The 26,412-nt window shown below is 42.1% G+C and overlaps 1 protein-coding gene across 1 annotated transcript in view; it reads left to right on the top strand.

Annotated features, from left to right (window-relative positions):
* Nucleotides 1-26,412, top strand: part of LOC122562946 (tubby protein homolog) — a 130,118-nt gene that overhangs the window by 60,546 nt on the left and 43,160 nt on the right. The window contains exons 3-7 of the mRNA XM_043716247.1: nt 8,086-8,233; nt 12,512-12,679; nt 19,468-19,575; nt 21,652-21,765; nt 25,075-25,215. Of these exons, the coding sequence (XP_043572182.1) occupies nt 8,086-8,233; nt 12,512-12,679; nt 19,468-19,575; nt 21,652-21,765; nt 25,075-25,215 (679 nt within the window). The remainder of the gene's footprint in view (nt 1-8,085; nt 8,234-12,511; nt 12,680-19,467; nt 19,576-21,651; nt 21,766-25,074; nt 25,216-26,412) is intronic.

The following is a 26,412-nucleotide window of genomic DNA, read 5'->3' as shown; positions in this document are numbered from 1 at the left end:
TAGGAAAGACATATGCCCTCTTCCCCACCCCCCACCCCCCACCTCCCTTCCCAAACTTTTCATCGAGTCAGGCCCAATTCTCCATGACCTTTGGTACATAAATCTCAGAGGAACAATTGTATGTATTACGCAACCTTATCAAAGCTAACCTCATCAGGCAAGGGGAGAGGTGAGGAATAATTAGCACCAACAAACACTGCTTTTCTGTGACACTCCAGTGGGTTCGGGCAGCAGTATTGGCGTAATTCCTCACTCGAGTCCATGCTGATAATCTGTAACCATTTGCCCCTTTGATTTTATTACTTATGATTCTTAAAGTTCTGCTTTATTATTTTTCCAGTTTGTAATAACAAACCCTTCTCTGTTTTCCTTACTTGCACTCATTTCACTGTTCCCTGGCGGGTAAGTGACCTCTCTTATGTTCATTGTCGTTTTACTGAGCTGTATACAGATCATAAAACAGCCTCTCTTCTGGGGACTGGTCTCCAGCCCAGCCCAATGTAGACGATTGGGATAAGTGTCAGCAATGGATTTCGCATAGAGTGGCTTTGGTCATCTTAATTCAGCACCTAGTGAGCGATAAAATTTGCTTTAATTGGCATTTTCACTCAGGGAGAACGCAGGTTGGCTGTAAACAACAATAAAGGTGTGCCTTTACATAGCACATTTACTATAGGAAAACATCTCACATATTTTCCCTGGAACATTAGCAGGGAAACAAGGTAAGCTTGGTGCAGTAGGAGAATCTCTTCTACCATTCCTGTTAAGATCAGTGCAGAAGGTATAAACAAAGACAAGTAGATAATAAGAACAGGAATAGGCCATTCAGCCCACGGCCATTCAATACCATCATGACTGATCATCCAACTCAATACATTGTTTCCACTTTCTCTCCACACCTTTTGATCCCTTCAGCCCTTAGAACTATATCTAACTCCTTCTTGGTAAAATTCAATGTTTTGGCCTTGACCACTTTCTGAGAATTCCACAGGCTTACCAAACTCTGGGTGAAGAAGTTTCTCCTCATCTCAGTCCTAAATGGCATTCCCCATACCCTGAGATTGTGAACCCGTGGTCTGGACTCCTTGATAATTGGAAACATCCTTTCACTGTTTATCTGGATATACTTTACCTAACTGTACCATAACTGATCATCACACGTCAATCGGGGATTAAATTTGAAACTAGGCTACAGGATCATACAGCCAAATATTGCCCTAGGAGCATTTGCTATCTGACGGCTAATTCTCAAGTGGTGTGTTCCCAGGTGCGACCCTTTCATACCTGAAACCCTTGTCAAAAATCCTAATGACTCCTGCCATATTCACCAAAGAAATTCACCAAAGATCCTCAGACAGCACCTTCCAACCCTCAAGCACTTCCATCTCGAAGGACAAGGGCATTAGGTATATGGGAACACTTTCTTTTTCAAGTTCCATTCCAAGTTACTCACCATCCTGACTTGGAAATATTATTACTGTTCCATCACTGTGGCTGGGTCAAAATCCGAATTCCCTCACTAACGGTATTGTGGGTCAGCCCACAATACATGGGCAGCAGCGGTTCAATAAGGCAGCTCACCACCACCTACTCAAGGTAAACTAGGGAGAGGCAATAAATGCTGGCCAAGCAAATGACACCCACAACCCAGAAAATGAATAAGTAAATAAAAATATTAAGCCTGTACCCCCCATGATTAGATCATGGCTCATGTTCACCTCAACTTCCAATACCTGGCTTTGCTTCATAACCCTTGATTACCTGAGGAACAAAAGTCTATAGATCTCAGTCTTGAAGAGTGCCATTGTCCCAACAACATCCACAAACTCCTGTGGGAGTGAGTTCCAGATTCAGGTGAGGGAGTTCTTCCTAATTTCTCTCCTGAATGGCCTGGCTCTCATTTATCTTCCATTGATCCAGAAGAAATCATTTCTCAGTGTCTACATAGCACACAAACCTCTAACAAACCAGCCCTCAAACTTTCAGAGTAAAATATATCAATCCGTTGTCAGAATTACCCTGAGAATTATTCCTATAGCTCCTGGTAGACAAAGCTCCTCATCACCAGAGTGAAGAGAGAATTAATGGTCACTTTAAAGTGGACAGTGTGTTTCCCAAATCTACTAGATCACAAAAGCAAATTATAGTTCATGTTCTATTCCAGTCATCAAAACCATGGCACTAATTGACACCGGAAGGGGTGCTTTAAATTGTATCTAGTTCCGGACCCCAGATTTTCAACAGATAGGCAGAACCTTGCAGAGGGAATGAGAGAGATCAGTGTGTAGAAGCACTCTGAGACATCAGGATTGTTCTCTTTCGAGCAGAGAAGTATAAAAGGAGACTATTTTGAGAAAATCAGAATTGTGATGCTCTTTGACAGTAAATAAGGAGAATCTGTTTCCATTGGTGGCTGTTTCTGTAATCAGAGAACTCCGATTTAAGGTAATTACCAAAAGAGCTGGGTGGGGGAGCTGAGGAGATTTCATTTTACACAGTAAGTTACGATCTGGAAAGCACCTCCTTACAAAGTGCTGAAAGCAGGTTCAGTAGTACTTTTCAAAAGGAGCTTGGACTTCTAACGCAAACCAGAAATTTGCAGAGCTGGTGAGAAAGAACAGAACAGTGGGAATAAATAAATAGCAGTTTCAAAGAATTTACACTGGCTTAAGGGGCAGATTGGCTTCTTTCTCATAGAATCCCTACAGTGTGGAAACAGGCCATTTGGTTCAAAAAGTCCAAACTGACCCTCCAAAGAGTATCTCATCCAGATCCATTCCCCAACCCTATTACTCTACATTTCCCCTGACTTGTGCACCTAACCCACACATCCCTGATCACTACGGGCAATTTAGCTTGGCCAATCAACCTAACCTACACATCTCTGGACTGTGGGAGGAAACCAGAGCACCTGGAGGAAACCCACACAGACACAGGGAGAATGTGCAAACTCCACACAGACCAGGACAACCAGCACTTACAGCAAATCCAAAGTCTACAGAAATGGTTCTTATTCCGGATCCTCCCCTCCACACTCGCAGCCATGCGCCGCCACCTACTCTCCCTCCACCCAGCTCTTCCCCAGCTCAGGGCCGCACTATCCCAGACCTGCATCCCACTGCACTCTCCGCTCTGACCTATCACTATCATCCCCCACCTTCATCTATCTATCGCATTCCCAGCTATCTTACTCCCATTTATCTCTCAGCCCCTTGGGCCTCCCCCAACATTCCTGATGAAAGGCTTATTCTTGAAACATCAACTCTCTTGCTCCTCGGATGCTGCCTGACCTGCTGTACTTTTCCAGCACCACACGTTTTGACTCGGATCTCCAGCATCTACAATCCTCACTTTCTTCTCAATGGACTGAATGGCCTACTTCTGTTTTTATGTCTTATAGTTTGGTGGTCTATCAGTGCATCCTATGTTCTTCTAAATGTGACGATGATCCCATTCTTGTTCTGGAGCATTTGTGATTGTTGTATCAGTACAGCAATCTGAAGTGCTGAGCTGACCTCTGGTAAATGCTACCTAGTAAGAACTTACATTTATATAGCACCCTGTTCACAGCCATAGGATATCCTGAAGGGCTTTACTTTTGTAGTGGAGTCATCATTGAAATGTAGGAAACAGGACGTCCAATTTCTATGCATCAAGCTCTCACAAAGAGTAATGTTAGAACAGAAAACAGATAATCTGTTGTGATGATGTTGGCTGAAGAATATTGGCTCATTCCTGATGTAGGGCTTTTGCCTGAAACGTCGATTTTCCTGCCCCTCGGATGCTGCTTGACCTGCTGTGCTTTTCCAGCAGCACTCTAATCTTGACTCTGATCTCTAGCATCTGCAGTCCTCACTTTTGCCTGAAGAATATTGGCTGCCAACTACTTTTGTTTAGATAGTGACATAGAATATTTCAGGGTTACATGAGCGGGGCAAGGGTTTAATGCTTCCTCCAAAAGCCAGGCACTCCTTCAGTACTACACTGGAATGTCAGCTGTAATTCTGAACTCTAAACTTAGGAATGAGACTTGAATTATGACCGTCTGATTGAGAGGTAGGATGCCTAGGAGTGAGCCATAGCTGGCGCCCGGAGATATTAATACATGGGATTATGGACTGAGGAAAAGTAATGGCGAGCCATAGTGAACTCTAGCTTCAGGAAATTTGGGACTGCTGAGTTTGAGTGGGTCATCAAGCTAAAAGAGACAGGACTTTCACTCAAAACCATGAACAACTCAACCCCTGTGTGGAACACAGTGCTTGAGGGGAACTGAATGCTCCCCAGGTAAAGTGTGAGTAAATGAAGCTCTCCTGAATTCTCCAATGGTGATATCGAAAAATCGTATGGAGTTAGCTGCAGCTTGCCTGCATTACAGCCTTCAGTGAATCCATATGTCGAATGTTCTAATAAGATTAAAAATACATGGCAGTGGTTGCTCAGAGTTTGAAACAAAGCTGACAGTGTGCTACAGGATTGGAAAACCCGAGAGAATACACCAGCAGGGGTTGAACTGAACCCCTGCTGTGAATGAAGAGCCTCTCATCCCCTTTAAACTTCTATTGCTTAGCTTTGCATCAGTTATTGCTTGATGAGTTGGCAGAAACTTCAGTTACAGGGAGTGGTCGTGTGCATTGTCATCAAGGGCAGAAGGGTGGGGTGGATGAGGAGAGGATTACTTTGATAATATGAGGGCATATTAAACAACATTGTGACATATTTACAGAGAGAATGTTTTCTCTTGTGGGTAAAAGGGTAACTAGAGGGCATCAAAATAAAACAGTCATCACAAAGTCCATTGAGAAACCATGAAGGCTGGTTGAGTCAGAAATTCACGAGATATTTAAGCAGTATTTAAATATTCACTTGTGTTGTCATAGCCTCCATGATTGATGGACCAAAAGCTGGAACATGGGATTAATGTGGAAACAGTTTTGTTGATGGGCACAGTCACGATGGGCCAAATTCCCTCTCTGTATGCTATAAACATCTATGAATAAGTCTAATCTAGAATTCAAAAGAAACGTCTGTGCTCAAAGAATGGTGGGAATGTGGAACTGAATACCACAGAGAGGGATCAAAATGAAAAGTGCAGCTGCATTTAAGGACAACTGAATCAAGTAAATGAGGGAGAAAGGAATCGAGGGATATAACAAGAGATGGGACGGGCCTTAACTGGAATATAAATACTAACATGGATTGGGTTAGGCAGTTAGCTTGTTTTTTTTAATGTCTATCCTGTGTAATCCCATGAATGAATGTTCAATGCATTGGTCTAAGTATCCTTCCTCCTCTACATTGGTGAATTCTAGATTTGTTAATTTATTAATGCTTCAGTTTTAACAGTGATGATAAGCCAATATTTGTAACATTTCATGCTTTGTGGTCCATGGTATCACTATATTTTCCTTTTGTTAAAATAGGGGAACCTATTTTGCTAGGAAATGCTTTGTTGGGAATACTGTTCTTAGTGGATATTGACTAAAATCCATATTTAATTGACAGGGTGATAGATGTATTATGGGATGGAAATAAGATTCCTTTGTTCATGTTATTTAAGCATACATAATCATTCATTCTTAGAGAGTTATTGGTACAGTATTAAATACTTACCCACAACTGGCAATTCACTTAGAATTAACTGCAAACCAACACATTTACTTTCAATTTATCAACTTTCAGTTTATCAAGTTCTGGCTGTCACGATGCTGTCACTCATGGTTTTAGTCGTCTTTGTTATGCACGTAAATCTGCTCTTCCTTAATCATCTGATATCATCTTGGACTTCTCAAGCCCAGGGAGGACCCGGCTCCTATTAATGATTCATCAGCACGACTTCTCACTGTCTCTGAATCACCATTTGATCGATTTTTTTCATGTCTTCTTGGGGGTTAATTGGCCTTACATGGGAATATTGAACACCTGCTGTTGGTTCCTGCTCTAGGTTCCTCCATTCAGGTTAATGGGACCGAACCTGAGGACATGTATAACAGATGGATAATGCAATGCCATGTCCCCCAGCTCCTTTGCATTCCTGCTCAAAACAAATTTCATTCCTTTTCTCAATTCCTCATTTAGGGTAATTTTCACCTTCATTACTTGAGTGGTGAACGCAGCACAATAAAATGCATATCCACTCTCAAATCCAACTCACTCACATTGAAATGACTGGAAGTGACGTTTGTATGATCAGACAAACTGCTCTCATGTTGGAAGGATAAGGAGCACCTTTGGTTTCTGAAAGCTTCTTTCAAGTTCAGCCCACCGGTGATCATCATTGATCTCATATTATTCATCCTTTAGTAGAATTGTGGATTCACTCTCCCTTCTGATGGGTGAAATGCATGCTTAACCTCTATGAGTCTCAACAGTGGGACAAGCTTTGTTGAAATGCATCTATCTGGGATGATAGGTGAGGAATTCTGAACAAAGCTATTCAGAGCAGCATTGTGACTCAATGGTTAGCATTGCTGCCTCATAGCACCAGGGACCCAGCTTTGATTCTGGCCTTGGGTGACTGGCTGTGTAGAGTTTGCGCAATCTCCTCATGTCTACGTGGGTTTCCTCCGGCTGCTCCGGTTTCCTCCCACAGTCACAAAGATGTGCAGGTCAGGTGAATCGGCCAAGCTAAGTTGCGCATAATGTTCAGGGATGTGTAGGTTAGGTGCATTAGTCAGGGGTAAATGTAGAGTAATAGGATTGGGGGTTGGGTCCGGGTGGGGTACTCTTTGGAGAGTCAGTGTGGACTTGTTGGGCCAAATGGCCTGGTTCCACACTGTAGTGATTCTATGATCTGGGATGGTACGTGATGAGCTCTGTGGAGGGATATCTTTCTGGATTGCACATGAAAAGTTGTGTGACAACCTAATCTGTTTTCCCAATAGCGTGGTGAAAGCAATGGATTTGCACTCCAGCCGTTGCAGATAGAATGAAGTTCCCATTTAATTCTTATATAACATTTAGCTTCACGAATCTTTTCAGATTCACTTCCTGGTGGCCTGCATGGTGAAAGGATCATGCAAGCACTTACATTTTTTTTCTCTAATCGACAGAAAAAGTCTCCAGTACCCAGATTGTTGCTGAGAAGAAAGCCTTGAACAGTTTTTGAAAGAGGACATTTCATTGCAAACTTGTGCCACGAACCCTATTATTTCTGAAGGACATAATAGCCAACGCTGTGCAGGGAATGTTACTCTGATTTGGCCCTCAGTACAAATAATTATTCTCATTGTAACACTACACAGACAGATGTTATAAAATATTGTATTGTTTGCTTCTTACTGTTATATTTTTCCTGTGAAGGTCAGTGTGTTGATGTTAAATTAAAGGTCGAGGAACCATTTCATTTACTGATTAGCCAAACTCATTAATTAGCTACAGTCAAACCTTGCTGGTTAATCTCTGGCCCAGATGGTCCTAATCTTCTAATACTGTCATTTAAAGCAAGTTTTTACACTTAGTGAAATCCCTCTGGAGTCGGTAGGATTTGTTTATTGAAGATGTTGTGCCTGCTATTATCTAGATCTTTGCTCAATCTGAAGTGATAAACACTGCAGCACAGATTGGTGCTAAATTAGAGTTCAGTGCACAATCTTCGGACAGGAAGGATAACATTTGCATAGATTTAACCATTTTGCCAGAGGTCCATCTGGGACTGATGGACCGTTGAGTTAGAAGGTTTGTTTGATATATATTTTTCTGAGTCAGAAACTTGCTGTTATAGGTATGCGTACAGGGAAGTACTTTGAGCTGACATTAGAGGTAACAGCGATTCCATAAGTTTAATCTCCATACTGGATGAGGTATACCTTGTTCCATTGTGATATCATGGCATTATTAAGCTGCGTTTAGCAACCCTTGGACAATGAGGAAGCGAGACAAAGGGACGGAAGGAGACATTAGTGAAGGAACTTTTTGGAGACTTTACAGTTCTTCAAGTAATTTGGTTCTGATTTACACTTTCCACAGTGTATACTTGACATTGACGATTCCCTTCTCCTTCCTCTGTCCTCATGATCCTGTATTGTTCACGTTCTCAATTACTAAATCAATACCTGCTAAAATCTGTCTTCCCTATCCACACAGCATGCGCTGCTGCAGCAGAAACAGAAGAAGAAACGCCAGGAGCCTCTGATGGTTCAATCTAACACTGAGGACAAGAAGCTGAAGAAGACCAGAACTAGACGCCTCAGTGAACAGGCCCCATTTGTTGAAGCAAAGGCTGTGAACCAAAGTAAGACATGTTGGTTGTATCATTGGCTGTATGCGTGAGGACATGCCAACCTCATTGGCAGAATGCCTGAGAGGCATTTCCAGGCTATTTGTTGATAGGTAAATTTTACTTCTAAACATCCAAATGTAACATTTGGTTATTCAGCATCATTGTTCCAACATTGGAAATAGCAAAGCAGATGAGCCAGTGCATTGTGATGGTGTCTTTTAAGCCAAAGGAGGAAATCCATAAGCACTAGCTGGAAAGCAAAGTTATATGGTTTGTGAGGATTGCTTTATGAGGAGTTGAGAGGATTGGCTTAGGAGAAGAGATTGAGTAGACTGTGACTATACTCATTGGAGTTTAGAAGAATGGGGGAGAGGTATCTTATAGAAATGTATAAAATTATGAAGGGAACAGATAAAATAGAAGCAGCGAGGTTATTTCCACTGGTGGGTGAAATGAGAACTAAAGGGCATAGCGTCAAAATAAGGGGGAGCAGATTTTAGACTGAGTTGAGGAGACATTTCTTCACCCAGAGGGTTGTGAATTTGTGGAGTTCCCTGCCCAGTGAAGCAGTTGAGGCTACCTTGTGGAATATTTTTAATGTAAAGATAACTAGGTTGTTGAACAAGAAAGCAATGAAAGGTTATGGTGAGCAGATAGGTAAGTGGAGCTGAGTCTACAAAAAGACCAGCCATGATCTGATTGAATGGCGGAGCAGGCTCAATGGGCCGCACGTCCTACTCTGCTCCTATCTCTTATGCTGTTATGGTGTTGAGGTAACGTAAGCATCAGGTTCAGTTTTGGTGTTATTCTTGGCTGAAATGTTTACAGACATTTGTGGTCTGGACTCACACTTCAAGAATAGTCCCTTTGGAAGTACAAAATGTGATTTTATTGAAAGAGTGACATATAGCCAAAGTTTTTCATCTTCTGCTCATCAGATCAAACACAAGAATGCTAAAATCCCACTAATCACAGAAATTTACATTACAGGGGAAAAAGGTGCTGTTTTGTTGCCAAGTCAACTATGACTAGCTGAGGGATTGCCATGGAACTTGGAACTCAGAGTCTGGAGTTCTATATTGACTTCTCCATGGCAACACATTGGCCAATCAAAGCACCGGAGCAGAGAGAAGCTAAGGAAAGAGTCTTTGGCATTTCATTAGCATGACATTCAGATAACAGTGAGCTGACTAATCTGAAGCTCACTCCCAGGAATAAAACCAACAAGTTAGATCTTGGCTTTGATTTGCAATACAATATAACATGGTGTCCATGAGTAAACAGCCCATTTTATTTCTTTCCTAACTATGGTTTTTGTTAACTTTAATAAAAATTAGGTCAGATGTAAAGTTGCCAATTTGTTATCATTCAATAGTGAGCCACTCCGGCTGGAAAACAAGTCTCTACATTTCATAACATCTCCAGAAATAGTGAGACTTGTTTAAGGATGCAAATTTCTCCAATTTACCTGATCTTCAGACCCGGGTTTCTGTACTGAACAGGAATCAATATTTGTTAGACTCCAGCTACCTAATTTTCTTCAGATTTATAGTGATAGTTGACTGCAGAAAACAGAGTGACTGACCCTAAGCTGGGGAAGAACTGAACAGTCTCTGTAACTTGTTCCTAGCTCCAAGCTGTTCAATTCCTGAGAACCAATCACACAGTTGTTGGAAGGTAACATGATCTCTGTCATCGTTAACTAGTCACTAGTCCATAGACCAATCAACTTCCTGTTGCCAATAAAAGTTGCATCTCTTCATTACTTTGGCCTCCAATTGTGTTCATCTCAAACTTCAATTACTGCCTGTTCAAGTCATTGTTCATTTAATGCCTGCAATAGGTGCTAAGTATTTCCTTTCAAAACATACAGGCAACCTTTCAAACACTGTTTTTTTACTTAGCTTTTTCTCATTTTAGTTGATAGTTTTCAAAACACAAAAATAAAGTGACGCGGACTTTACCATTTATTTTACACATAGTAAAGATCTACCCCTAAGTTCCTGATAGGAGTAGGCTAGGCATTTTCCAGCTGGAGAAGGTGTCTCATGGCAGACAATATAAAAAAGATTAATTTTTCATTCATCTTACCTCCTGCATATAAATGAAGCCGAACTCATGTTGAATGCCATGTCAGACCTCGACAAGACATCTTCAACATCAGTAACTTGTACAACCCATTGCAAAATTCACAGAAAATGTCAACATACAGAGGCAAGGTCTTCATTCTGATTTTCCCTCTGTAAGGCCCCCCTCATCATACCTCTCTGCCCTTCCTGAACCTCTCTATCTCCATCTCTAGCGACTGACGAACCACAGACTTTTTTTTCTTTTAACAGTCCATCTTCTGCAGCTACACCAGCACCATCCCCCACCTTCTCCTCCATTACATTGATAACTGTATCAGCACTACCTCATGCTCCCACGAGGAGGTTGAACAGTTCATTAACTTCACAACCACCTTTCATCCCCATCTCAAATTCACCTGGACCATTTCCGACACCTCCCTCCCCTTCCTAGGCCTCTCCATCTCCATCTCTGGCAACTGACTAACCACGGACTTTTTTTTTACTTTTTGAAACACTTTAACTCCCCCTCCACCAAGGACATGCAGGTCCTGGGCCTCCTCTATCGCCAAACCCTGAGCACCTGACACCTGGAGGAAGAACGTCTCATCTTCTGCCTTGGGACCCTGCAACCACACTGGATTAATGTGGATTTCACCAGTTTCCTCATTTCCCCTCCCCCAACCTTATCCAGTCCCAAACCTCCAATTCACCACTGTCCTCTTGACCTGTCCATCGTCTTTCTCATTCATCCTCTCCACCCTCCTCTCTTACCTATCACCTTCTTCCCCACCTTTATCTACCTAACACATTCTCAGCTACCTTGCCCCCACCCCAGTTATCTCTTAGCCACCTCAGTTCCCATGCCTCATTCCTGATGAAGGGTTTATGCCTGAAACGTCAATTCTCCTCCTCCTCCTTGGATGCTGCCTGACCTGCAGTGCTTTTCCAGCAACACACTTTTGACACCCCTCATCATAACTAGGATTTACTAGGCTACTGATATTCAATGTTGCATGTGAAAAACTGGGGGAGCTCCCAGCATTCTAACAGACTATGGGATGAGCAATATACAGGGGGAGATGGGCTTTCAGAATTCTGAATGACCTTTGTCAATCTTTTCAAAGTGACCATGAATCCAAGTCTCAAAGAGGAATTGAGAAACCAGGGAGAGGTGTTTTTTTCCTGTTTTTGGAAGACAGTGAATTGATTTGATCTGTAAGGAAATGGATTCAAGAGTGACCTTCCAAAGGGAATATTTGAAGCATTAGGAAAAATAACGGGGAAGTGGAAACGCAGGAAGGCATTTTTGATAGAATGAGTTGGTCTAGGCACGATGGACTGAACAAACTCCTTTTGGTCTGTAAAATTCGAAATTCTATACACAATGACTTGTTATGTAGGTGAATGAGCAGCATATGGGTTTGATATGCTGACAGGAGAAAATCTTTGCACTCTAATGGATGATGTATTTTCCCTCTGTAACCGCAGGAATTTGTATCCTCTCCACCCCAATCCCGTATTTATTACGTTAGAAATGTCCTTACAGCACTCTGCTTCTCATGTTTCGTGCTGGGAATGAATCAAACTGGGGAGCAAGCCTAGGAAAGAGGCCAAAGTAAAAGCTGTGAAGGCTGGAATTCTGAAATTAAGGAACAAATACAGTGTATACAGGTGGCTGTTGAACCCATGCTTGTGGAGACAGTGGACAGGTTAACCTCTCAACTCTGACCCAGAACTGAAAGGTGAACATGTATTTCATTGAGATCTGGAGAGATATGCAATGGAGGAAAGTAAATACTCCAGACCCTGAATTGAATGTCTTGTAATCTATTCAATTAGGGAGAACGTCACTTCCTCTTAGCACTACTTCTTCCTCCATAGGTCAATGACTGTAATGTGGGATTTATGCACTTATTTTTTACTTAGAGCTTGCAGTGATAAACAGCATGTTTATTCCATTTATATAACAATATGTTTGATCTATCCCAAATGACTCTGACATTGTGCTTTGTGCTACATCCTCAGTCTTGGCATATATTGCTTATCAAGCTAGTCTGTTGGCTGCCAGCATTCCTGACCCCTCAACCCACGGGCACAGATCCTCCATAGCTCTCCACCTCCTTGGCACAATCTTGCTCAGCAGATTCCTCTTTGTGTAGTTCTGGGACGTCTCTCATCTATGGCATTGCTTGCTTTCTCCCATCCCGGCGCGTGACACTAGAAGATGTCACTGAAAAGAGAATAAGGAAGAAGAAACCGAAGGCTGAGCTGGTAGATCTGGAACCAGGGAAAGACCCTTACGCCAAGTTCATCAAAGACCCCAAGAAGAAGAAGGAGAATCCTGCTTCCTATTTCACTGTTGAAAAGGCATCCAAAAAACAACAGCAAGGTACATCATCCACACGTAGGGCTAGACCTGACACTGTACATAATTGTTGAGGAAATTAAACCCAGCATGTGTATTATTGATACCCCAAGATGGCCCACAAGGAATTTAAAAAAAAATCTGCTTTCATTTAATACCTTTTATGACCTCAGGCCATCTCAATGTTTTTTGTGACCAGTGACATGGAGTCGAGTGATGTAAATGCAGTGGTCAATTTACACATTGTCGCAAAGTAGCACTATGAGACATGACCAGATAATCTGCATTAATGTTGGCTGAGAGATAAATATACTCAGGGCATTGAAAACATTGTCTTCTGCTGTTCCTTAAATAGTGTCATCTTCTGTGCAAATAGGGTTCCATATCTCACTAGAAAGCTGTCCCACAGGCAAAATAGCTCGAGAATTCCCAGAAATGGCACAACTGCATCATTCCCAATTCCCATGGTATTTTAGCCATTTCCTGCCATGTGGATGCTGGAGGAATTTGAATCCCATTGTTTCTTCGACATTTGACTCTCCTCCGCATGTCCTATGTTAATAACATCTGTACCCAGCATACCACACACAGTAGGTTCACTCCATAGTAAAGTGCAATGCACCCCCTCACTCCCACCCCACCAACACCCACCTTCAGATGGCACACAATCCATGTCAGAAAGTGTGGCACTGGAAAGCCACAGTCGGCCAGGCAGCATCCGAGGAGCTGGAGAATCGACTTTTTGGGTATAAGCTCTTCATCAGGAACATTCCTGATGCCCGAAACGTCGACTCTCCTACTCCCTGGATGCTGCCTGACCTACTGTGCTTTTCCAGTACCACTCTCTTCGACTCTGATCTCCAGCATCTACAGTCCTCACTTTCTCCTGGCCCACGATCCATGCCTGTTAAAGTTAAGATTTTGACTTTAAAACTATGCTTCTTATATGAAGGAAAACTGAAGGTCCACAATGCAACACAGCAAGTACACCCTGGATGGAATGTTTTGAGTGTTGATTTAGATATTATAATCACACTGCATTAACAGAGTATTGTGGAATTAAATACAAACATCCCGTGCTCACACAGTAGCTTAGCATTATTTTCAAAGACCCAACCATTCTCATTATCACAACAACATCAGCTGGTTTGAAAGCAGCATCTGGTGGATAACTAGTGGAGTTGCTAATCAGTTCAGATTCCCATCTACTTTGACCACAAAACTGCACCTTTCACATGTCAGTGCAGTGTTTAACCATAGTTCCGTAAATAGCTGCAGTTTAGCATTGGAGGGCATCATTAGATATGATCCTGACGTTGATACCAGAGGTGTAGGGCTGACCATGTGACTGTGTAGCACCTGCTTTGTTAACCAAAAAGCACATATATATCCAGCGTGAGGTGCCTTAATCTCCACAGACTGATATTTCTGGGAAATAGTCTCGGGATGGGTAATGAATGCTGGCCAGCCAGCAACGCCTACATCCCACAAAAGAATTTTAAAGAAGTCATTAGCATTGCCACCACACTTTACACTTGTGGAAATCAGTTGTAAGGAATTGTCTGCAAATCAAGAAGGTAACTATTTCCTATAAATGGAGGACAGAAACCTTCCCACATTGAACCATCCTCCCATAGGTGCCATTCCCATGGCTAATCCTAAATTTCTTGACCTTCCAATTTTGGAGATTAAAAGTCACATGGTTATTTCAGCTAATGAACAAGAACTCAATTTTGTTTGGTTTGAGTTCCAAACTCCCATTACCCTTTCTCTGTGAAGCAGTACTTTCCAGCTTCATCACTGAATGACCAGGTGATCCCAATATTCTCTAGACACTCTCCCGCCAAAATCTGGAGGTATGATCAATTAACTTCACTATGTGACTCATCGATCTGCAACTGACCCTGTTCGACTTCAGTAGGGGTTTAATATGTTGGAATATTGTTTGTATAACTAGCCATGATGTATAATGTGAATACGTGCAGTATTATGCATGTGATCAAGGTGAAAATGCAAAATTCACATCACCTTCAGGAAAATGCATTGAAGAAGATGGAGAAAGAAGGATTTGGACATTAGTGCATAAAAAAATAACTAGATCAAAGACGATACTATGGGGGGATTAATAGGATAATTGAGAATGTAACATTCCAGTGTGAGACTGAGACATTAGAAAAGATGCAGAGGGATGACATTAGATTAACTCGCAATGTAAAACATCTTAGTTTTTAAGATAAACTAAAATGTTTGGGAATGAGAGACTGGAGAAATCCTCCACGCTATCTGTAGGAATGATCCTGACCTACCAGTTGCTCACCATTTCAATAAACCATCTAGCTCCCATATTGACATTCTGTCCTAGGCTTGCAGAAATGGTCCAGTGAAGCACACAGGAGCGAAAGGTCAGCACTTTATCTTCCGCTTAGGCATTTTACAATGTTGATGCCTCAATACTGACCTCCACAATTCAGAGCCTGAGCCCCGACATCTGTCCTCCATTTTTCTTACAGTCATCTCTCCTCTCCCCTCACCTTACCTCCACGGACTTTTCTAATTTGTGTCATGTTCACTTTGCTCTCCGCTGAGGTGACCCATTATCACCCTGCCCCACTTCAATTTCCACTCACGCTACTGCTCTATTTCTCTGTCAGCACCATTAGCAACCCCTTTATCTTTTACACCATGTCTTCACACCATATCTTCCCTTTGTCTCTGTCAAAAGCATAAAAATCACCATTTCCCAACCCCTTTCAATTTGGTAGAAGTGTCATATCAGACTTGAAACTTTAACTCTGTTTTTTCCTTCTCACAGATAGTGCCAGACCTGCTGAGTTCCTTCAGCAATTTCTGTGATTGTTGTAGAAGTCAAGACTGTTTTCCTTAGGCAGGAGAAGGCTGGGAGGGAGATTGAGATGGTCAATATCATGAAAAATCTGGACACAGTAAATAGGGAAAGCCTGGTACTTCTCATGAAAGGATTGAGAATGAGGAGGCGCAGATTTAAGTAATCATCCGAAGAAGCTAAAGCAATGTGGAAAGACTTTCATGCAGAGTGTAGTTAAGGTCTTTGTTTAACAGTGTAGCAGAGGCAGGTTCAATCAAGGCATTCTGAAAGGAAATAAATTGTTACCTTAGAAAGAAAAAGTGTTATGAAGCTGAAATGACTGCACAGAGGCTAGTGTTCCGTCACCAAGTCACCTTTAATTTGCACAGTACACTGGCTGTGACCAGCCAGCTCAGAGTCAGTGCCTGAAGTCAGGAGACTCTGAATCTTCTGTTTATTTCTTGTTTTTAAGGGATCTCCTGTTTATTTTTATTTTTTTTTCCCCACACTACCGCAGTTAGGCGGTAGTGCTTATTTTTTTCCCCAGCACCCATGGTGTGTGTGTGCAGATGTGAGACACAGTGAGAGACACAAGGTGTACGAATCTTTGTTCAACTTCCACCACTAGGAAGATAGGAAAACACCCAAGTGGCCAGTGACAAGCAGTGCCCTACACAAAAGGCAATGCTGTGTGATCAAACAGTGAAGGGGAGGGCAGGGATTAAATCAAAATAGAGTTGGAGGGGAATCTTCTGTTTAATCTGTCAGCCATTGCTCACTGATTGGCCTAGTTTAAAAACCCCAATCTAGGATCTCATAGTCAATGAGATCCACCTCGTTCCAATCATTACAGAGGAAAAGGCAAGTGAATGGCACCGGGTAAACTGCTCATTCATAAAGTCAGTGCAGACATGATGGGCCAAATAGCCTTGCTTCTGCACTGGAACAATTCATCGATCTTGTGAAGCATAGATTGAATCCAATAGAAATGAGGTGTATTAGATAATGATGGATGTAAGCTTTATTCCAATTGACAGAATGTTCAAACTAAACTGGTTGGGGATAATGAGTTTCGGTTGCAACAAATCCAATCCAGGTTGATATCAGGCCTTGGCTCATTTCCCAGAGAATAGTCAATGTCTGACTCAAGCTGCCTAAATTACCTCAAGAATATAAGACCATGTGTTGTATCAAATACTGTGGACTGAATTCTCTGCATCAAGGTGGGAGGTTTCCCAACATGACAGACATCTCAGTTTAAAGAGCCCGTTTGGATCCAATTTTCACTCCTGAAAGGCAAGGACAGGATGGAGTTGGACCCACAAACCCCAAAGACTCCAAAAGGATTGGGAATACTAATGCAAGCTGGTCAGACAGCCTTCCCAGGTTCCCAGTGTTTTATACACTTTTAGACTTTCATGCTCTCACTTTGTCAGAATCCCTCAGCCTACGCCCCCTGCCAAGGTACCTCCACACCACATACCCTGACATGCATAGCCCTTCATCATTATAAAATTCACTTCCATCTAAACTCACACCTTTATACCCATTCTATTTCAATTGCGACTCACCCAGTACCCACAATATGCTGATCTTAAGATCAATGTCGAGAGGAAGACAAGCAAATATTTAATCTTTTGTTACAACTCCCACTCATACATTTGATAGTGAAAAAGCTCCTTTTCATGAAACCCATACAAAATTTTAAAACTCTCAAAATGAGTAATCTCTTATATTAAAAACCTAGCTGTTTTTCAGACCCCGCGTCAATGACAGTTAACCTTGAATAACCTTAATCCTGTAAATAAACTGTCAATCAAACTGTGAACTTAAACCTCCATCATATCACTGTAGCTTTTGAAACTGGGTTAAACATTTATAATGAAATATTTATTGCTGAAGGGAAGTATCAACAAAGACATCCATTGTAACATCATAAACAAACAGTATGTCTTTGGGTGATCATTTTGTTTCTAATCTATGCAAGGTGGACTGTCCATCAAGCAAAAAAAAGTATTTTTTAATGTGCACTGACAGCTTGAGCTTGTTGTTCTTCATGTTTAAAGAGCAAGAGATTTAAAACATTTCAAATCATGATACTTAAAAAGATGTTATTCCCCCTCCAAGAATGCTTGCATTAGTTCCACCAATTCATGCCTCCCACAATGTGACTTAAGGCCCTTGGAACATCCAGAGATGGTATTTGTTCAAAGTCAACTCCAAACTGAAATGGCCCAGCTGAGTTCGTGTTTCCCTTTTACATGACCATTGCTCACCCTTTTCCATGCCGGTTAAAATTGGTGCTGTTGGAAAGAGAAGTGGGACTTCCACATTTGGACCCTTCCCACTATTTGTAGAGGTCCGCAGAGTTAAAGTCATTGAGTCACAGGGTCATACAGGATGGAAACCGCCCCTTCAGTCCACACTGGCCATAATCCAAACTAAACTAGTCCCACCTACCTGCATTTGGCCCATATCCCCCCAAACTTTCTTATTCATGTGCTTATTTAAATGTCTTTTGAACTTTGTAACTGTACCCAATTATTTATCCTGGATGATGCTGTTTTTATGTAGAGTAGGAAAGGATACAAGTCCCAGTGGTTGAGAATATGAGTTACATTTATGGAAGTGCAAATCAGTGTAAATCATCAGCATGAAAACCCAGAGACTTTCATATCTAAGAATAAATATTCTAAAGCATTGATCCATACCTGTCTGCAGAAACTGTTCATAGAACCATTGCTCATTACATCAGAATACCAATAACCATGCAAACAGGAGCAGAAGAGTCCATTCAGCCCCTTGATTCTGCAGGATGTTGCTGGGACTGAAGGGTTTGAGTTACAAGGTGAGGCTGGATAGGCTGGCACTTTTGCCAACGTCGAAGGTTGAGGGGTGACCTTATCGAGGTTTAGAATATTGTGAGGGGCATGGACAAGGTGAATAGCAAAAGGTTTTTTTTTCCCCAGGCTAGGGGAGTTCAAAAGTAGAGGGCATAATTTTAAGACGAGAGGAGAAAAATTTAAAAGGGACCTGAGGGTGGTTCATATGTGGAATGAAGTGCCAGAGGAAGTGGTAGATTCTGGTACAGTTACAATATTTGAAAGACATTTGGACGTGCACATGAGTAGGAAAGGCTTAGAGGGATATGGGCCGAATGCAGACAAGTAGGACTAGTTTAATTTTAAAAACTTGGTCAGCACGGACATGTTGGACTGATGGGTCTGTTTCCATGGTGTATGACTCTAAGACTCTAAGATCTTGGCACATTTGAGTTTAACTTCAAATCTACATTCCCACTGACCCATCATATCTTTTCATGCTCTTAGTTATCAAGAAACTCTGAAGACAGTATAGTTAGGATTATTCCCTAAAAACTATTTCAAGACTCTCCCTCCTTTTCATTGATTCCTTTGCGCACCTTTTCAGGGAGACAGTACCAAAGATTGATGATCCTGAGGAGAAAGTGAGGTCTGCAGATGCTGGAGATCAAAGTTGAAACTTTATTGCTGGAACAGCACAGCAGGTCAGGCAGCATCCAGGGAACAGGAGATTCGACGTTTCGGGCACAGGCCCTTCTTCAGGAAGGGCCTGTGCCCGAAACGTCGAATCTCCTGTTCCCTGGATGCTGCCTGACCTGCTGTGCTGTTCCAGCAATAAAGTTTCAACATTGATGATCCTGAGAAAGGAATGAAATTTTCCTCTTTTCTGCTTAAAACTCTCTTTACATCTTTCAACCTTCTAAAAATGTAAACGCTAATTCAGATTCTCACATGAGAGGAAATACCCTTCACCCATCTATCCTTGCAGGACCCTTCAGGATCTTGGATGATTCAGAATAATGTGAGCTGTTTTTGAGACAGGAGAATAGAAGGTGTGCATTCAGCTGCTCAATATAACAATGACACGGCACAACATCCATTGGTGCTGCTCTTGTTTGTGCTAAGGAGTTCTTTGTGTCTTTTTATCCATGAAAACCTCATCACAGAAGAGTCTGAAGAGGATGATAATGAGAACAAAGAAGAGGTTTTAGAGCCAGCTTCTTCAAAACAAACTAAAAAGAAGGTCCTAAAGGAGAAAAAGCCAAAACAGACAGGTCAGGTGGACAATTGGACTCACATGAAGATGTGTATGTGTGTATGCGTGCGTGTCTGTGTCTGTGTGTGTGCGTGTGTGTGTGCGCAGCGCATGTGTATGTGTGCGTGTGTGTGCGTGTGTGTGTATGCATGCGTGTGTGTGTCTGTGTCTGTGTGTGTGTGTGTGTGCGCGGCGCATGTATATGTGCGCGCGTGTGTGTGTATGCATGCATGTGTGTGTGTGCGCGCGCACGTGTGTGCGTGCATCTGTGTGTGCGTGTGCGTGTGTGTGTTTGCATGTGTGCGTGTGTATGCGTGTGCATGTGTGTGTGTGTGTATGTGTGCATGTGTGCGTGTGTATGCGTGTGCATGTGTGTGTGAATGTGCGTGTCTGTGTGCTTGTGTCTGTGTCTGTTTGTGTGTGTGTGTCTATGTCTGTGTGTGTGTGAATGTGTACATACACCATTCTGTCTGACTGAATGGGATTGCAGAGGCAAACGTGTCAGTCCATATGTTTTGTGTAGCATAGAGACTGACAATGTGTAGAGGTAGGTGTTATGTACGCAGAATAAGACCTGGTAGTGCATTGGTGCACATTTGTCGATATATTTGTGGACCCTGTTTGCAGAAGCTCATATGGAATGTAACTAGGCGAGGAGTGCCTGTCCCTAGAAGCTGTATAATGACAATTTTGTTGCAGGTATCTGTTGTGTCCTCATTCCCACACTGATTGTTGGATTCATTTTCAGATCTCACAATTTTCCTGATCACTAAGTCTATATTCTTGCTCATTAGGTCAGCTGATCTTGACTCACAGGCAATTTTGACTGATTCATTCATGTTGACAGCCACCTTCAAAAAAGGCTGCTGTAGATAGTTATGCAAACCCATCTCAGATATAATAATGAAAAGATGCAAATCGAAAATAAAATTCACTGCAATATACCTACCAGAACTGTGGAACTATGTCAATGGTTTAATCATTGCTGTGAATTGTTAGTGACTGAGAACGGCAGTATTGAAATGCATGAGATCTTAACATCTTTGCTATTTATTAGAGAATTAAATCTATTTATTTAGAAGTGTCCACAAGCTATAATGGATCAACACAGAGAGAGACACACAAACACAGACACAGACACATGCACACACACATCACAAAATGCAGTGTAGATATTACCTGATTGATTATGACAGGGGCTTGGACTGTCTGCACTAAAACCTCCCCAGTTAGCTGGCCTATGGCAAACCTTGAATCACTAAATGTCAGCCAGGCCTTTAACAGGAGTCATATGCCAGTTGTGTGGTGGATTTTTAGGCTTTTGCCCTTTCCGCACTGAAGAACTGATCTTGGGATACATTTTCAGATCTCGTAATTTCTTTGATAACTAAGTCTGTATTCTCATTTCCTGTACATTTGTTGATTTGATATAATTTTAAATCTGAACCATTCCGTCTGAAAGGCTTGAACGAGGAATACTTTCTCAAGAGAGAAAGAGAGAGATTTGAGCTCAAACTCTAGGCCGGCATTCCAGAGCTGCTTTGTTAGAGGTGCCACATTTCAAATGAGGTGTTACATGGAATTCCTATGTGTCCTTTTAGTAGAGTGTCAAAGGTTCATTGACACTATTTTGAAGAAGATTAGGAGCTTATCTCTAGTGACAGTCCTGGCCAATATTACATTTTAGTCAACACAACAAAATCAAGGCATTAGTTATTCTCTTGTTGCTGTTTGCAGGATCTTGTTTTGTTTCATTTAGCATCCAGTAGCTCTGTTAGTATTTAATTGGTTACAAAATGCTTTGAAACATTCCAAGAATGTGAAAGGTGTTCTATAAATCCAAGTGCTTTTTTGAAGAGGAATAATGTTATATGCCCATACATGTCTCTCTTTCTCTCGTCATTCACTGTGATTGGTGTGCATTGGAACAATTATGAAAACTTGATTAAATTGGTAATTCAATTGCAAGGTTTTGAGATGTTGCTAAATCCCTCCTGTGAGGACGCTGTCTCAGGGATCCCTGTTCACTCTTTGTTTATTTCTTGTTTCTCTGTCATCACTGGCTTTCCTTCTTTGCTCTCTGGCTGACACTCAGAGCAAGATAAATGTGAATCTAAGGCCAAAGGGAAGACTGGAAAAACTCCAAAAAAGGATCCGACGCTAGTGTTTCAGGCTGGGGCTGAGAAAAAAGCCAAAGGCAGTAAAAAAGGTCAGATTTACTTTCTCTTCAATTCTTCTTTCGTTTAATCTCGAAGCAATTTTATTCTACTTTCTGAGGTTCCATAGCAGATCTACCTATCGTTCCACTGAAGGTGTTGGTGAAAATTATGATAAAATAAATAAAGGGAAATTGGCTCAACTGTTGGTAACAAGAGAACACAGCTTGAAGATACTTGACAGAATCAATTAAATTTCCTTTCAAAATCATTGAAATATCTCAACCCCTACCACCCTCATAGATAATAAAAGTTCTTTCAACTTACATAATGCTGAAAATTTCATCCTTACATTCCCCTGATATCTCTCGACCAAAACTTTAAACCTATGTTCCCTAGTCCTCGTATCGTCAACTCAAAGAAGCAGATCTTTTTTATTTAATCTATCCCAATCTCTCAGAATCCTGTATTTCCATCAGATCTCCTCATAAGCATCCTTGCTCTCAGTACAACATTTCAGATTAGATGACTTACATTTTTTTTAGATTAGATTACTTACAGTGTGGAAACAGGCCCTTCGACCCAACAAGTCCACACCACCCCGCCGAAGCGCAACCCACCCACACCCCTACATCTACCCCTTACCTAACACTATGGGCAATTTAACACGGCCAATCCACCTGACCTGCACATCTTTGGACTGTGGGAGGAAACCAGAGCACCCGGAGGAAACCCACGCAGACACGGGGAGAAGGTGCAAACTCCACACAGTCAGTCGCCTGAGGCGGGAATTGAACCCGGGTCTCTGGAGCTGTGAGGCAGCAGTGCTAACCACTGTGCCACTGTGCCGCCCAATTTCAGATTGACTTTGTCGGTAATCTCCCTCATCTCTGGAACTATTCTGGTAAATCTCCTCTGCAGCCTCTCAGGGGCCCTCACACCCTTCTGAAAGTGGTCACCAGCGCTGGACGTGATGCTTTACTTTTGATCTTCCCAAAAATTGTACCCCGTATTGTACTTGAACTTTCAGAAGATAAGGTACTTGGCAGGTGTCTTTTCCCTTGGGTCGGGGAGTTCAGAACTGGGGGCATGTTTTTAAGATGAGAGGAGAAGGATTTAAAGACGGTGTGAGGGGCAATGCTTTTTACCCAGACAGTGGTCAGTGTCTGGAATGAACTGCCAGAGGAAGTGGTGGAGATGCAGGTACAGTTACAATGTTTAAAAGACATTTGGATAAGTACATGAATGGTAAATGTTTGGAGGGCTATGAGCCAAGCACAGGCAGATGGGATTAGTTTAATTTAGGAATATGGTCGGTGTGGAGTGATTGGACTGAAGGGTCTGTTTCCATGCTGTATGACTCTATGACAGGGTGCAGCATAAAAGGTTATTGCACAATGTAGGCATGGTGTAGCAGGTACTGTATTTGCAAATGAGACTGTGTATAAATGGGTCTTTTGCTGATTTGCAGGATAAGAAGAGTGGGCTTCCATAGTGATGTGTACTGGGCTTCAACTTTTTGCAATGTACACCAATGAGGAGAGCAAAGACATAGTGGCTAGATTTGGCACTAAAGTGACACAAAAGTGAGTAGGACTATATACATTACTGTGAAGTGGGTACAAGGTCGTGGCAGACAGACATAGATAGTCTGAGCTGATGGGCAAACATCTAGCAGATGGAGTATGACGTAGGAAAATGGGAAGTTGTTCACTTTAGCAGAAGTAAAAAGTCTCAGAAGGTGGCGGTCATTGAATATTTTTAAGGCAGAGGTAGATAGATTCTTGTTAAACAGGGAAATCAAAGTTTATTCTTGCATTCAAGATGCACCTGGATGAATGCATGAAGGGAATAGAGGGACACGGATTCAGTAAGTGAAGACAGTTTTAGTATGGAAGAACAAGTGGGCGGCATGGTGGCACAGTGGTTAGCACTGCTGCCTCACAGTGCCAGAGACCCGGGTTCAATTCGCGCTTCAGGCGACTGACTGTGTGGAGTTTGCACGTTCTCCCTGTGTCTGTGTGGGTTTGCTCCGGTTTCCTCCCACAGTCCAAAAATGTGCAGGTTAGGTGAATTGGCCATGCTAAATTGCCCGTAGTGTTAGGTAAGGGGTAAATGTAAGGGTATTGGTGGGTTGCGCTTCGGCGGGGCAGTGTGGACTTGTTGGGCTGAAGGGCCTGTCTCCACTCTGTAAGTAATCTAATCTAAAATGTGTCATGCAGCCTTGGAGGATTGAAGGGTCTGTTCCTGTGCTGTATTGCTCTTTGTTCTTTATCAGGGATATGTGGGAATGTGAAATTTGAAAGATGGACAGATCAGCCATAACTTTATTGAATGAGAGAGCAGACTTGAGGGATCAAATGGCCATTTTTGTCCCTTATTGATACATTCCTAAAGCTTTATAAAGCGTAACTTTCTGTTTTACATTCATGCCTCTATCTTGGAAGCACAAAGTCAGAAAACAAGTAGTTTTCTGCCATGGGAATGAGATTACTTCAGGTTAGGAGAGTCTTGGACCGGAAGAATTTTTCATTCTAGTTTTGTGTTAAATTTGGTCTGAGATTATCTTAGGGATAAAGGAAACTGGGGGGGTGTTCAAATTCACTGATCCACCAGCTTAGGAAACATCGGTCCTGGAGTAGGCATTCAGTTCTCTCATTCCCTGAGGTGGGGGAGTCCAGAACTAGAGGGCATAGGTTTAGGGTGAGAGGGATATAAAAGGGACCTAAAGGACAACCTTTTCACACAGAGGGTGGTGCGTCTATGGAATGTGCTGCCAGAGGAAGTGGTGGAGGCTGGTACAATTACAGCATTTAAAAAATATCGGGATGGATATATGAATAGGAAGGGTTTACAGGGATATGGGCCAAGTGCTGGCAAATGGGACTAGATCAGGTTAGGATATCTGGTCGGCATGGACGAGTTGGACCAAACAGTTTGTTTCCATGCTGTACATCTCTATGACTCTATGACTCTAGGTTCATTGCTGATTATCAACCATTGACATTCCCATGTTATCCCCATATCCTATGATGTTATCTTCTGTAACTATTGGAGTCAATCAGGGATACCAACGTATATCAGTGATTGGTCAAGCAGAATCAATGTCAATCTTTTGATCGCAACAAGAGTTGTTAGAACTTTGGATGATTATCTAAGTGGGTGATAGACTTCAATGGGAATGAATACCAGGAAGAGTAGGTAACTGGTAGTTGAATCGCATCTTTTAAGACTATTGCTCAAAGTCTCTAAAGTAGTTTAATTTTGCTCTGATTCTGAATCACCTGATTCCCTCTGCCTTTTGAATTATTCTGTAAACCTTTCTGTTCTTTCCTTCCATACTTCCTGTCTCCGTCACCCAGGAGGCCATTCAATACGGGATGAGAATGAAGATTCAGAGCCCAATCTAAAACCCACCAAAGCGAAGAAGACAAAGATGAAGAACACGGCTGACATGTTCCAGGCTGGTTCAGCCAAAAAGGACAGCAAGAGCAAAAAGAAAGGTTACGACTGTTTCAGTCACTGTAGTTTATTACTTCACCGAGAATCCCTCAGCCTTCCACACCACTCTTAGCCCATTCATCCCCCACAATGAATAAAGCTATCCCTAAGATGTGATCATTTTCTTTAGCAGAACCTGAACAAACAGCTTACTCATTTGGACTATGGTGATAGGTTTAGGGTGTAGGTTTGCTCGCTGAGCTGTAGGTTTAATATCCAGACGTTTCATTACCTGGCTAGGTAACATCATCAGTGGCAACCTCCCAGTGAAGCGAAGCTGTTGTCTCCTGCTTTCTATTTATATCTTTCTCCTGGATGGGGTTCCTGGGTGATGGTGATAGGTATGGTTCCCACATGCTGACTACAAGATGCATTATTCGTTTGCCTAATGGTGTAGCTTCAGTATTATCAAATTGATCAATCATTTCACCCATTCTGTTTTCCCCTTTCATAGTGCTCCAGCATGAGGAGAAACGAGAACCCTTTCCAAGGGGTTACCGTTCATTCCTGATGAAGGGCTCCAGCCCAAAACATCAATTCTCCTGCTCCTCTGATGCTGCCTGACCTGCTGTGCTTTTCCAGCAACACACTATCAACTCTGATCCCCAGTATCTGCAGACATCACTGTCTCCAAGGGTTTACCACTGCCAACCTCCTCCAAGCCATCAGGCTATCTACTCTGCCCAACGTAGGACATTACAGCTGTGAATCACCTCGCTCACAACATCACCTCCACCTCCTGAAATCTCGAGGCTTTTATATGAACAAACTTTGATGTAATTCCTTTTTTTCTGGTATAAATCACCTTCTCCTTTGCTTTCTTTTTAACCTTTAAGCGATCCTGTAATGTGGAATTGAACCTTTCAGCCATAGCTTTCAGTATTGCTTATAGAGAAAAAGAAAATCACAAACGCTTAAGTCTTTCCAAGAAACTTAATGAAGAAACAAATGTCATTGATATTCTCTCATACCTTAAGATGGTGGTGAGTGTGAGAATATCTGTTTGGTGTCATTGATTTGATTAGCTGGCACTATGCTGATAGTTTATATCCATACCTGTAAGGTTTTCTTTGAACAGACACAATAACGTATTTAGCCAAATATTGTGTGCAATTCTGGTCTCCTTCCTATTGGAAAGATGTTGTGAAACTTGAAAGGGTTCAGAAAAGATTTACAAGGATGTTGCCAGGGTTGGAGGA

The sequence above is a fragment of the Chiloscyllium plagiosum genome, chromosome 26 (genome assembly GCF_004010195.1).
Source record: "Chiloscyllium plagiosum isolate BGI_BamShark_2017 chromosome 26, ASM401019v2, whole genome shotgun sequence".
Classification (NCBI taxonomy): domain Eukaryota; kingdom Metazoa; phylum Chordata; class Chondrichthyes; order Orectolobiformes; family Hemiscylliidae; genus Chiloscyllium; species Chiloscyllium plagiosum.
The sequence above is the reverse complement of the archived record's forward strand: the minus strand, read 5'-3'. Positions and strand labels throughout refer to the sequence as shown.